At 45.2% G+C, this 13,531-nt stretch overlaps 2 protein-coding genes across 2 annotated transcripts; one reads left to right on the top strand and one right to left on the bottom strand.

Annotated features, from left to right (window-relative positions):
* Window positions 1-4: 4 nt before the first annotated feature.
* LOC131889467 (ubiquitin carboxyl-terminal hydrolase 25-like) lies at window positions 5-5,126 on the bottom strand. Its single transcript, XM_059238573.1, has 8 exons — window positions 4,733-5,126; window positions 4,431-4,609; window positions 3,764-4,165; window positions 2,192-3,688; window positions 1,756-2,119; window positions 1,464-1,681; window positions 835-1,386; window positions 5-765 (listed from the first exon to the last, which is right to left on the bottom strand). Exons 1-8 carry the CDS (start codon window positions 4,893-4,895, stop codon window positions 157-159), a joined length of 3,984 nt encoding a protein of 1,327 aa, XP_059094556.1. The 5' UTR covers window positions 4,896-5,126; the 3' UTR covers window positions 5-156.
* Window positions 5,127-8,584: 3,458 nt separating this feature from the next.
* On the top strand, window positions 8,585-11,925 carry LOC131888189 (dnaJ homolog subfamily C member 7 homolog). The gene has a single exon (XM_059236984.1). The coding sequence runs from the start codon at window positions 9,032-9,034 to the stop codon at window positions 11,657-11,659; it is 2,628 nt and encodes an 875-aa protein (XP_059092967.1). The 5' UTR covers window positions 8,585-9,031; the 3' UTR covers window positions 11,660-11,925.
* The last annotated feature ends 1,606 nt before the right edge of the window (window positions 11,926-13,531 follow it).

Here is a 13,531-nt window from a genome sequence, read left to right as displayed (position 1 = left end):
CGCGTTTGCTATTACACCATTTTATTTCATTTATCTCGGGTTGTCGCAGGCCAACATGATTGTGAACTTCTAAAGAGCAGGGACGGCCAAACTTGAGTCCCAAAAAATAAATAAATGTTAAGAGAAACAATCATCAAGAGGAATTGCAAACAAAGATTAAGAAGCAGACACTTGTTTGTTGCTGTCACTAGAAGGCGATGACCTCATCCCGGAGGATGGCGATGCTCCACTCATTGAAGGAGTCGTCGCATTAGCGATCGTCGTCGTTGATGGAGTCGAGGCTAAACTACTTTGAAAGTCGCGCATTCGCTTGACGGCATCTCGATATCGCACTGACAACTTCAGGTCCGCACTCTGTTCAATGTGATCACAGCTTCTCGGAATTTGCTCCATCACCAGATCCAAGCCTCCCTTCACCGTCGGATCGAGCACGGCTTCGAGAATCTGACTGGTGAAGGCAGATGATTCTGGTGGGAGATTTGGCTCGGCCAAGAGAGCACACCAATCCTCACGTAAGCGAGCGCACGTCTGGTTCATGAAGGACGGCTTTTGACCGGGCACGTTGGAGCTCATCGTGCTCTCTTGGCGGGCAATCCGGTTCTCGAGAATGATCAAGGCCGGGATCACGAGCTTTTGAATGCTGGTGAGAATGTCATTGAGGCGCTCCCCGAGTTTGAACTGTTTGATGAGAGTGCTGTTCACCTCAAGCAGAGATTGACAAAGGGCCTGGACCAAAGGTGTCGTTCTTAAGCCTTTAAAGCTCGCCTGAAAACAACACGAACAGCCTGGGTAAACTCAAAAACATTGGTTGCCATTAGTCAGTCAATACCTTACCTTGGGAGGAGATTCCATGATCTTGACACTGACATTGTAAGCAATTATGAACAAGTCTAAACTGCACTCAAACTTCTGGATCAAGAAATTGTCAACGCCCATAACGTAACAATGGGCAGACACCCGGAACAGATGATATGCCTGGTGCCACTCGCGCAATTCCAAAGCAGCCACAGATCTGGTTTTCCGCAAGGTAATCAGCTTTTCATCCGATGCTGAACGAATAGCCGAAGCATGCTGACCGTCGTTATCCAAACCCGGTAAAGAAAATTGCTCAAGAACAGCCATTTCCTGAAGCTCCTTGGACGTTCCGTTCTTCAGCAAGTATAAGATGAACGACTCGAGACGGCCCTCAGAAAATTCCGGCGAATCTGATGGCTGAAGGAGACGTTGATAGTGATGTAGAGTCTTCTCTGAAATGGTTTCAAGAGCCGCGTGCAAGCTGAAGGAGCCTTCGCGCAAAGACGCGATATACGCCTTGATAATGTCGCACGAGGTCCGCATCGACAACTTGGCATGAGTGTGGACGTAAGTGAGCTTCTCTTGGAGAACCTGACAAGCACCAAACAAATCATTAGTAAAACTCCATCGATGAAGCTTAAGCGCAAGGGCTAAAGTTGTTGGTTTACCTCTACATCGCTATTGGGATCGGTGTTGGTCCCGGCGGCGCATTCACGCAATATGGCTTCCTGCTTTTTGCGGTTCTCTTGGTCAATATCCCACTTGCGACGCTCTTTCTCGAATAGGAGATTGTCTTCCGTTACAAAGCTGGCCAGGTCGTTGGGTAAAATGTTAATGAGAGACTCAATCGCTCCGGATTCCATTTTTTCCATGGATGAGTCACCTTCTGAAAAGGATGCATCGTAATCTAGTACTAGGCAGTACATCACGATAGTTTGTTTGGTTGGGTGACATTCTTACCCATGACTCGATCGGATTCAGCGAGTGTGTCGGGTTTCGATGTATCAATATAGACCAAGGAATAGGCCGATGTGTTTGAATGGCCTCCAACGCTCTCTTTCAGAAGCTCCTCCCAAGTCGCTTCGGTTACTGTGTTGTCGTTGAACTTCAGCCAATTTTTCTTCTTGTGATCGAAGACGTAGGCCCAATAATGACCCGATTCAATTCCACCTTCGTGGACCATGACAGCATGCAGACGGTATTGGAGTTTCTTCAAACAGTCTTCATTGTACATGCCTTCAATGGCCAGGTCGATTTCGCGAATGGCAGACTCCAGATTCGACACATCGCTCTTAACCTCAGCCTTCCACCTTGATAGACAATTCTGTAACATGAACAAAACCCATCATTAATAACATCCTGATCAATTGAACGCACTACTCCGGTATGACATTACTTGTAGAACTCTCAGTTCAACCTCGGATATGTGATTGGGACAAGGTGCAACATTTGAAGTCATGACCGAAGGCGAGGCAGCGGTCTTGTTTGGATCATTATCACAACCTCTGGTGGACTCGTATTGGCTCGAATGGCTGGACAAGGCAGAGGCTTCCTCGTCCTCCTTACACGACATCTCCACATCCATAGGCATGGATTCGTCTTTGGCTGTTTCGTGTCCGTTATTGGATCCTGAGGCGACTAAATTGCTCAACGAATGAGCTGGAGTCATTTTCGGAGAAGGGCAAGGAGAGTCCACCTGCATTAAGGACGTCATGTTACTGCTAGGCATTGGGTGGGGTTGTTGTTGATGTTGGTGTACTTGCTGCGGTTGATGGTGTTGATGACCATCTGGGGGCGAAGCCATACTGATATCTGGCGCGAGGCTAACAGTCCCATCGGTACTTGTTTGGGTGGTCCCATGGCCAGCACTAGCAAAGTCCATCGTATACTGCAACACATTGCTGAGCGAGATCTTCTCATTCCCGGAGCCAAAGCGAGTGAATCGCTCCAGTTTGGAGGCCAACTCCACCCGCTGCTCCTTGAGTCGCTTGACTTGTTCACGTTTATCCCGAGTAACATTTTTATTGGCCACCATGTATCGATCCATGTAGAGCATTTCGGGGAAATCCAATCGGTTGTGAATCTTTTCGGCCAAACGGCGTTCTTGGTTGAACTGGAAGCGGGACAAAGAGAAGAAGAGAACGGGTGGTAATTCGGTAAACCATCGTTCTTGGCCGGAGCCGCTCTCTCCGGAGGAATCAAAGTATTCATGAGCAGTGGTATTTTCCAACGAGTCGTGTATGTCTTTAAAACTGTTCACTTGCAAGGGATATTGTCCGAACACTTCCTTTTTCGAGAAAGCCTTCCCGTCCACATTGCCTTCGATGAGCAACGAGCCGTAGAACAACTTGGACATGGCATTGTTACTCGCACTATTAGTCACTAAGGAGCGATTGTTCTCACAACCCAGATTCGGGTCGACATTCTCTGCGTTTTCTTCTTCCTCTTCCATTCGCTCCTCTTTCTTGGGCAACACTTTCTTGAAGGCCAACTCGACCCATTCGAGCACGATATGAGTGAACTCGGACACGTCTTGCTGATTGTTTTCTCCATTGGACGAGCTACATCCAATGCTGCCCCTGAGAATGTCCACAGCACGCGAGGGATCCACATACTTTCGTTGGGATGCCACCATGAGGGCGAAGAGCTTTCGGAGCTCTTGCATGAACTCGATGATTTTCTTCTGCTTGTCATCAAAGGTGGGTTTGATGGCCACATCACCTTGACCGTTACCAGGGGTGCCGTTATTGGTCGGGTCGTTCAAATTCATCATCACTTGCTCCATCGGGTGATAGTTGAGTACAAGATTACGAAAAGCCGGGATATGATACAAGGACTGCATTACGGCCGAAAACCAACACGTTTGTCCCACATTCTTCAACCCGACAGGCCACTAAAAACAAAACACACGATCCAACTGAAACTAAGATTTAGATTTGAAACATCATAGCAATCAAATGACACTTACCAGACCACTGCGTTCGCGATCATGGGGATTCAAAGGATCCACCCAGTTCTCGCCGCGTTTCCGTTTGGCTCCGTTCTGCGATTCCATCAATGACGCCTCCAAAGCTCGTGAAACGTCCTGATCCTCCTGTGAAAATGCACTTCCTCCGAACGACTCGCGGCTTCGACCCTGATCCTGAAGGCTCAACTTGATGGCTCGCTGGAGCTCCGCGTCTTCTGACCCTTGAACGGGTCCGGACTCGGGTCCTGAGCCACTGCCATTGCCGCCTTCAGTCAAGTCTACGAGCGGCTTTTGCGGCTGATTGGGCGAATTCGGAGGCTGAGCAGGTTGAGGCAAATCAGCCCGATTCATAGCGACGGCGGGCGGCATCTCTGCTGTATTATTGACCACAGGAAATGTTGTCTGCAACAAGGAAAAATCATATCTTGAATAACCAGCCCGCTATATGTTTGTTTCTTGAATTGATGTCAGTGTGTTCTTTTTTTTGTGCTTGATTAATACGCTGAACTTTTCCAACCATTTGCTTGGTTTTTCCTCGAGGCATCTTAATTCTACCCTTTTTTCTGACGATCCCTTTCTTCCTTGTAAATCCACTTTTGAACCAATGTTTGGCCAATCTGAATCAGTGCCATTGATTACAAATTCATACGATCTAATGTTGACTTACTTGAAGCGGCGCGGGTCGCCGAATAGAGGCGGTTCGCTCGTTGTTCAAGTGGGCCGGGAGATGGGTCTTTTGAGGCCGTTCTAAAATCCACTCGATGGCCGTGGCCACGCTATTCTCGTTCTGGCCTTGGGCACTCGTAGCATTAAAGGCCGCCGACAAAAGATCCACATCTGTCACACCTGAAGATAAAAAAAAAACAATTCATGGCGTCTCCACCTACATTCATGTTTCGCATATTTGCCAAGTGGACCAATGTAATCTAACATGTACCTAATTTAACCATCTATCTACGGCTTTCTTACCCGTGACTTCGGAAACGGTGCTGAGAAATTCCTTGGCCAAGGGCGGATTGGCTTGTGAAAACTTGAGGAAGGAGGTGCTCTCACCCACGCCCACGGGAGCCACGGACGGGCCGGATTGATGCTGATTGGAAGTGGTGGGCGGTCGGACCTCTTCCACAGTCATGATGTGGGGTGAAGGAGCGGGGAGAGCCCTAACCCGTAGGTGGGCGTGACAATAGGCCACCCCCCGATCCTAGGCCGCGATCCTGGGGACATGCAAAGTTAGGAAGGAGACCACGACACCCAGGGCACACTGGCACGCTCAGTTTCACGAAATCCAACTATGAAAATGGGACAATCCCAGACGACAATTCTCTATTTTGAATCGAATTCTTCGACTTCAGACTTTCAGCTCAAGTTGGTGAAAAGCTTTGCCGAATCGGAAGAGCAAGTAATGGAAAGAAATAGGTCAGACCCAGACTAAACCGAAGTGCATGGATAAATATTCGAATAAGAGGTATGAATCACCAGGATTAAAATCCTGGTGGCTCGATTATGCTTGGAATGATTGTGACTGAGTTCAAGAAAAAGTTGGAGAAGTGGAATTGGATCATGATGGGTTGGCATATTGGCGTAGGGTTGTTCTTCTAGGCGACGCTGAACCTTTTTCTAAACAGCAGCATATTAGCTTTTTCTCATTCGGTTTAGTCCAATTGACGAAAGGTGACTGGGCAAAATTAAACAAACAGTTGTTGCAAACTTAACTTTTTATGAAACCTTTGATTTTAAGGCATAGTACCTCAAACCAAAGCTAAAATCACAAGCTAGCATGGTGAAGTCATAAAATAAAATCTATTGCTAACTTTCAACGAAAAATTTCGGTGCTACAGAAACTGATTTTTGATTGACGAATCACTGAAACAGTCAAAAGGGAGGGAATAACCTTGATTTTTGCATCAAATTTGCCTTAAGTTTAGATGTTGGCGGTTTTGATTGGGTGTGATCGCCACATTAACCAAGATATTGACTGAACTATTCACAGTTGAGCTTTGAAATTTTAGCCATTTAGTTACCCTACTTCGCTTCTGCCTGAACAGCCACAGATCGAGTGATTTCAGTGTTGACGCAAATAGCTTAGATGCTTCGGAGGTATTTTACTCGGTTGAGCACATATTACAAAAAGAGGGATGTCGATCAAACATGATCAAAGATGTCGGAGTTTGCATGGGAATTGGAAGAGCAACGATGTTTAAGAATTGGTTTCATGCATTGATTTATCGCTTCGTGATTTGGGTGGGTCGACAATTTGGAATGACACAAGAAGATCATCCCGTCATGAATGTAGGTATGAATGAGGATGTTAAGGTAGTATAAGGAGGATTAGTAAAAGATGACGAAATATTTTCAATAGCTTCGAAAGCGGAGTTAGGAGCACTTGATGGAAATTTTGCATCATGCTTGTGGAATGTAGACGCTCATTCGTGCCTGAAATCTAAGTTTCGTTATCAAAGGCAATTCCATTCTCACAAATTTGTTAATATTCCATTCACCTAAAGTTTCAACCACAAGTAAGATGACGGTTTTGATGAAAGAATAATTCTGAATCAAATTTCATTAATATGATTAATGTTTGATCAAATCTTATTCAGTTGCATGCAATTGTTATTAATGGCACGACATTACCCAAAAGAAAGTGAATCTAGTCATTTGCATTTTCGAAGCAATGTGATGGCAATAAACCTATTATTTATGTCCTTCTTTTTCTATATTCACAACGGCCAAAGGAGTTGATCCTTAAGCAAAGGTCAAACCAACTCTAAGTAAGAAAGTGACACTCCAATAAAAAGATCCGTTTTATTAAGCCGTGGTTACAAACTGGACATTTCATTTTCGAGCAATTTAACCCACCCCAGCCCTCAAAGAGTGCTCATATGTAGGATTTAAAAAAAAACATGGGTGTTCAAAAGTATCTGCTGGAGTTCAAAAATTACAAAACTCTCAAATTATGGACAAAACTACTTCTAAGTTGACATTTTTAAAATAAACATTGCTCATTGAGGGTATTACCGGCAAAATGTGTGACCCAGTGTTATCAAGTGGTCAAAGAGAAAGGGCAAACATGGAAAAAGATAATCTTTTTGTACTCTAATAGAAAACAAAGGAATATATAGTTATCAATGGTATTATGGATGGTAGCCCAATTCAGGTTGACCGTATACTTCCAGCATTATGGCAACAAGAGGTTTTAACAGGAATTGCCTTAGTTGATTCCTGCAACTGCCGATAGAAACTAGACCACTGTGTGTATCAGTACAGGGTCAATGCAAAGCCTTCAGCTACTTGGATATCTAATTATTATTATGCGTTGATCTATTGAAAATTTATCTTCCTTAATCAATTAATTATCTTCCTTAAAATACATCTAAGTTTGTAAAATTATTGTGTAGGTATGTGCATGTTTTAATTGTTTACTCATTGATGAAAATACTCTATTTAACTTTGGATGTATAGGTTTATGTTTTGCTTAGCTCTTTGAATGAAGTAGGTAAGTTTTTTCATGTTGAAATATTATTGCCTGCTTCTCCACCTACGAACACCCTTTCTTTAGTTTTGAACTGCTAGCACTTACTTTTGGCATTTTTGTCCCCTTGGGGTCCAAAAGTCTGTCTGACTTCCAAAATTTTCCACCCTGCCAGGCACTGTGTGGGGGATGTAAATCCTTAGTGTGATGGAGTTTGAGTTTGAACAACTTTGGGTTTAAGTTACAATATCCTTGATTTGGACACATCAGACAGGTTGCCACTCTCTTGCTGAACTACCAAAATTTGTTCACATTGGTTGAGTGGGAACTGATAATTCTTTTCATAGAGTTATACAGGAATGGATGGTGTATTTTGAATCAAAAGATGAATAAAAAAACAAATGAAGATGACTCAAAACTGCCTCACATGCAAAATAAGCCATCACACTTACAGAGCCATTCTAAACTTCAAGTTATTATGCAACGCAAATGAATGAATTCTTTTTGGAAATTACTGAGTCCTTGTTGTTTTTCGTCTGGAATCCTTTACAGGTTCATCAAAATTGACTGCCAATCAGATCACTCGAATTTGATGGCTGACTAGAAGGTCCCAGGCATTAATGGTCTTTTAATGAACTTGTGTCAGTTTTATCTATACATTACAGCTTTTGATACTTGAGAGGAAAGTGTGACCTCAATTAGCCTCTAAAGCTAGGTATCACAATAATTGTCAATTTTCAAAGGGTTCGATTTTTTTTCCAAGACAAGTTACATGATTGATATTGGAATGTTCCTTGTGTAAGGAAATTCAAAAATATGGTCGGAACAAGGAAGTTCAAAAACTTCAATTAATAGTTACAATAGCTTTACTAAAAAAAAAAAGTAACCACTGACTTTTAAAGAAATTTCATTTTTAACCCCCAAAAGCTTTTTCAAACACCTTGAATGACCCAATCATTGCCATAGAGTTCTGACCTACATTTTTCCGACCAAACTTGAATCAAAATGAAACTGTCTTAAAACTGTATACCCGTTTTCATCACTTTTTATCGGCATTTGATTTCGATAAATATGACGTTTGCATTCTCAAATCCGCCTCCTATCACTCATCAATAAACTCTGGCCTATCTCTCGTCATCATTGCCTCGGTCACTTCGACGTTATTGCTCCATCCCCGATCCGACGTCCTGCCCTAGCTACTGAGCCATCTGCCTGCCTGGATTCCCTACGCCAGGCCTCGGGCCTGCCTGCCTGCCCCCTGGGCTGCCCCCCTGACTGCCTTAATCCAGAAGTATGGTAGTATTCACTAGAGACTAAGCCCAGCCAGCCCCCGCTTCAAGTCTCAAGTCTGAACTCGGAATCCCTGAAGAAAAAACTTTTCACAACACTCCTCCTCCTTACTCTGTCTCTGTTTCTCTGCCTTTGACTCGCTCATTGACTGACTCGTAATTTTCCTAACCTCCTCATTCTCCTCCTCCTCCTTCGAGTACTCTGTGTTCGATCCACTCTTCAGTCTTGATCGTTCTCATCCGCCTTTCGAGCTGGTTGTTGGTGGTTGCCTGGCGAGTAAATCCATCCATCAACCGAACTAACACTCCATTCGGATTGGTCATATCACCTAACGACTCGCTCGGGGAATTGCCTTGAACGGCGGGATCGTCTTTCCTGGATTTTGAGGGGAACGCTCGCGCTCGTTGGTTCCGGATACGATATCCATTGACCCATTGTCTGGAGGTGGCCCTGGCAGATTCTCTTCGGATCCTGGATTGTTTCAGTCCAGTCATTGAAGGGCCATCAGTATGAATCGCCCTGGGAAGAAGGGTCAGGCGGCGGGCGCCCCGCCCGTGTTGAGTCGCCAACACGTGCCACATCCGTCTGGTCGGCGAGCGGGTGGACCGCGGCGATGTGTCACCTGCGGCTTTCTCTGTAATCCCGACCTTTTAGGCTGCCCGGAGTGTCCGTCACATCAATATTGTTCCCAATTGTGTCAGGAACGAGATTGGCCCAAGCATGTGGCGCGCTTTCACCCCCAATGGTCGACGCCCATTCCCCCGCCATGTACTCCCGCCCCACCGATGACCTCTTCGCCCGTGTGGGTGGCCCCTATCGAGGTGATCCCCCCGCCTTGGGTCCCTGAGTCCGTGGCTCCTTTTTTAACCACTCCCGTGATATCGTACCCCTCCTCTGAACCGTTGTTCGGCTCACAGCTCGTGTCTCAACTCGATAAGGCACAAGAACTAGCCCAATTACTCGATTCTCGCCCCAATTCACCCGTGCTATTCGGCCAAGTCACGCCCGAGATCTTGCGTCCCCTGTCGCCTGTGATGACTTGGGCTCAACCTTCAGGTCCACCTATTCCCGCCTATTCGAGGGTTTCGCCCTCTACGGTCCCTCCGAGTTCATCGTTATCCGAGTCGTCAGTCGATCCGCCCCCTTGTGTTGATACTCCTCCTGCCTCCCCTTCAGGCCCTGCCGGCGACCTCACCGCTCCCACCTCCTTGGTTGATGAAGGAGAGGAGGTAGACTCGGGCACCGGAGTTAATTATACCAAAAAAACTCGATTGGAGATGAGGCGCGAGGCTCGAAAGACCAAAAAGGTCGCCCGAAAGCGGTATAAAATGGCCAATGTGTCAACCTCTGTGACCCGTCATGTTAATGAAGTTGAGACCGAGTCTAAGACTCCGCCGACCACGTCGACTAAAGACCAGGTCGCAGTGTCGAAAACGGAGGCAGAAGTCGTCAACAGTCAGCCAGATCCAGTCATTGAACGCAGTGAATCCCGAGAAAGTCTAGCGTCCGTGATCGAGGTTCGTCAATTGACCAAACGCCAAAAAAAACAAGAAGAGCGACGCATTCAAAATGCCATGAGAAAGAAGCAAAAGAAGGAAAAACAAAAAGTCCAGTACACTGAAGACTACATGCGTCAGAAAACCCAGACCAAAGAGCTTTTGAGTGAGCGCAAGCCCTTGGAGTGCGCCGTGGCTCTGACGAAGCTTATGAAAGTCAATCCCAAAGACCCGGAGTTGTATGAGCGACGACGCGATTGTTATTTGGCCTTGGATAAGATCTACCAGGCTCTAGCCGACGCTCAAACGGCAGTTGAGCTCTCAGATTCGACCGATGCTTGTTACCGATTGCTGGAAATATGCTTTCGAACTGGCCACGCTTTGAAAGCGTCGGAGATCCGCTTACGACTTTCAGATGACCTGTTGAGCCCCGAGGATGCCAAGAAATGCGACGTGATGGTGGAGGCCTTCAATGAAACAAACTCTCTTCTCGACGCATCCAAGTGGACGGAAGCCATCACGGCTTTGTCTCAGTGCGAAATCATTTGTCCTGAAGGTCATTATTACTTGATCCTTAGATGTGAATGTCTGTTGCATTGCCGCAAATATGCCGAGGCCAAGAACGTACTCCTAAGACTTCGTCCTCACGAGGACCTCCAAGTGGATTTGCGATACCTTCAGTCGCTTTACGACTACTACACCGACGCTTCATCGTGGAGCAATGAGGACAAGTTTACGGAGCTTTCAAGTGCCCTGAAGGAATGTGCACGATTGGGTAAGACCAGGTATCAGGCGACGGAAAGCAATCTACGAAAGATGAGAAATCTTTATCACCGAGCTGAGCAAGAGATGGCCAAAGACGACAAGAGCGTGGCCAAGTCCATCCTCCAATCGGCACTGAATGTGGACCCCTTGCACTCATTGTTCATGTCCGAGATCCATTACTTGTTGAGTATGCTCCAAAGCTCTATTGAGGACAAGCTGAAGGATCTCAATTTGTCGTTGAGGTTCAAAGAATCCCGATTGGCCTTTCTCGAGCGTGGCAAGCTCTTCCGACATAAGAACCTCGTATATCAGGCCATTGAGAACTTTGAGAGCGCCCTCAAGTTTGATCCCGAGTGTGTGAGTACGATTCACTTGCTCGAGCGATGCCAAATCGAATTGAGTGTGAAGCAGAAGAAGCACATCCGGACGCCGTTCAGAAATAACGACCACTACGCACTCTTGAACATTTCCTCTAATGCATCCACCGAGGAGATCAAAAAGGCCTATCATGCCAAACTCACGGAACTTTGTCCCGACAACCAAAACGACCTTTCAGCCGAAGACCGCGAGAACTGCAAAATCATTCTAGACGCACTCTCTCAAGCCCATTCGACTCTGATCAACACCAAAAGGCGCAGGCTCTACGACAAAGAGCGCAAACGTTGCACCTCATCCGATGTGGATAGCGATTACTCTGAGGATGATTTTGCTAGTGATGGCGAGGAAGTTCGACCAGGATCCTCCCTTGGGAGTGCTGAAGCGAGTGGAGCAGTCGGCGGGACTTTAGAATCGAATGCAGCTTATTTGAAGCGCATTATGAAAAGTATGGTGGAGCTAGGTTTGGACCCCAAGAAGACGCAACGAAGGAAGAAATAAAAGTGATACCAGATAATCCACCTGAAGAAGAGAAGTTATCCCCTTTTGAGATCAGGCAGTGCAAATGGAGATGATATAATCGTGGTATGATTCACTCGAGTACATTCATGAATTGAGCTGAACATCTCTAAAGTTGAAAAGCTCGTTGAGGGTCAAGTTTGTCAATGTCGTTTCTCATCTGATCAGGAAGTATTTTTGTCAGTTTTGTGTAATATATAAATAGCAAAAGATGCAGAGATAAATAAAACCACATTGTTCTAAAATAATCATTCAAGTTGAAGACGAACTCAAAGCTCAAGAGGTTAACGGAACTAAATGGAACAGGTAATCGGTCAATATTAAACTTTGTATTACTAGCGGGAAAGTTTCTCTACAAGTAAATTTTAGTCCTGTGGTTGAAAAATGCATAAATCTTACAAATATAAAAGTACTGAGCACCAATTGTCATGATACTCCTCAAGTTTTTCCATGGGCTGCCTCAAATACAAACATCTGAATTTGTCTAATTAAACGCATTTTTAAGTCTGTTAGAGTAAAAAGTCTTAGTATTTGCAGCTGACTCACCAAAAGCTGTACTGTCTGTACTGTTCAGACGGAACGGGTTAGAAAAAATGGTCAAATTCAAAGTTTAATCCAATAAGAGACAACTTTAGTCATTAAAATATCTTTCACTGCCGAAAAGACACAAAAACTTACCATTCGAATATTTCATAGAAGCCCCTGAGCTCAAAATAGAGCTTCCTGTACGTAGTATCATTTTGTTAAAATCCTCATGCTGAGAACAGACCAAAGAATTGACAGTAGCTCTTAATTGGCGTTCCATTTGCTACGTGGAAGAGATCTGTTCGAGATGACAAGCCCTCTAGTTCGAGGTAAGAAGGCTAATGTCTCTGCCTGTGTGGGTGGTACGAGAGACCAAGAGGCACCTGAACCAGCCACCATTGACAAACCTGACATTCAATCTTGGACACACACATACACACACATATCGGGGTTGGTTAAGATCAAAGAACCCTTTGGGCATATATTTACTTAGTAGGCGGGTGTTGGCACAGTGCACCCGGAACCGCCTATTGGCGGGTGCAGTTGTCCTTTCCCTTGGTGGAGAAGAGATTTTTTTTTTTTGCGGACTTCCTTACCGCTACCGGGATTGGAATCCCAACAGTTTAAGACGAGAAAATTATTTATTTTACATGACTTTTATTTATATATGATATTTGATCGACCAACGAATTGGAGTTGGCTGATCTGGCTAATCCTTGAATATAAGGTTGATCCGGGATTTTAGTCAAAAACTTGTCCAAGTCTGACTTAAATCTTGCTACTGGATCAACGCCTACATAAGCCCTACGAATATTTGAGGGCAGCAAATTAAACAATGAAGGAGCCCGAGAAAGGAGAGAGTTGGACTTCATTGTTTTAACTAGCCTGGATTCTCGAGGGCTTGAAGGTGCTCTCAAAACGCACATTAAGCCTCTACGGTCACTACAATTGACCCTAAATCCTGGGTTGGGACAAAGCTCTTGAATGCTTTTGAAAACGTACAGTGTCAGATACCTTTCGTACCTTCTCTGAACATTGTACAGTCCCACTTGTTCGACCTTGTTTGACCTTTTGCAAACCTGCTTAACTAATTGGAGCCCAAATGGGCGAGGCATATTCAAGATGCGGCTGGGCAATCGACTTGTACAGAGTTACCATTGTGATGTTATCTCTGGACTTAAATGTGTGATATATCCAACCACACATTTGAAAAGCTTTACCAACTTTCAACTGGATATGCTCATCGAACTTTCCATTATCTTGGAGGACTACACCTAAATCCTTCATGGATGAGACCTGCTCAATGTCCTTACCTTCATCATCTAATAG

This window comes from Tigriopus californicus, chromosome 10 (assembly GCF_007210705.1).
Source record: "Tigriopus californicus strain San Diego chromosome 10, Tcal_SD_v2.1, whole genome shotgun sequence".
Taxonomy (NCBI): domain Eukaryota; kingdom Metazoa; phylum Arthropoda; class Copepoda; order Harpacticoida; family Harpacticidae; genus Tigriopus; species Tigriopus californicus.
The sequence above is the reverse complement of the archived record's forward strand: the minus strand, read 5'-3'. Positions and strand labels throughout refer to the sequence as shown.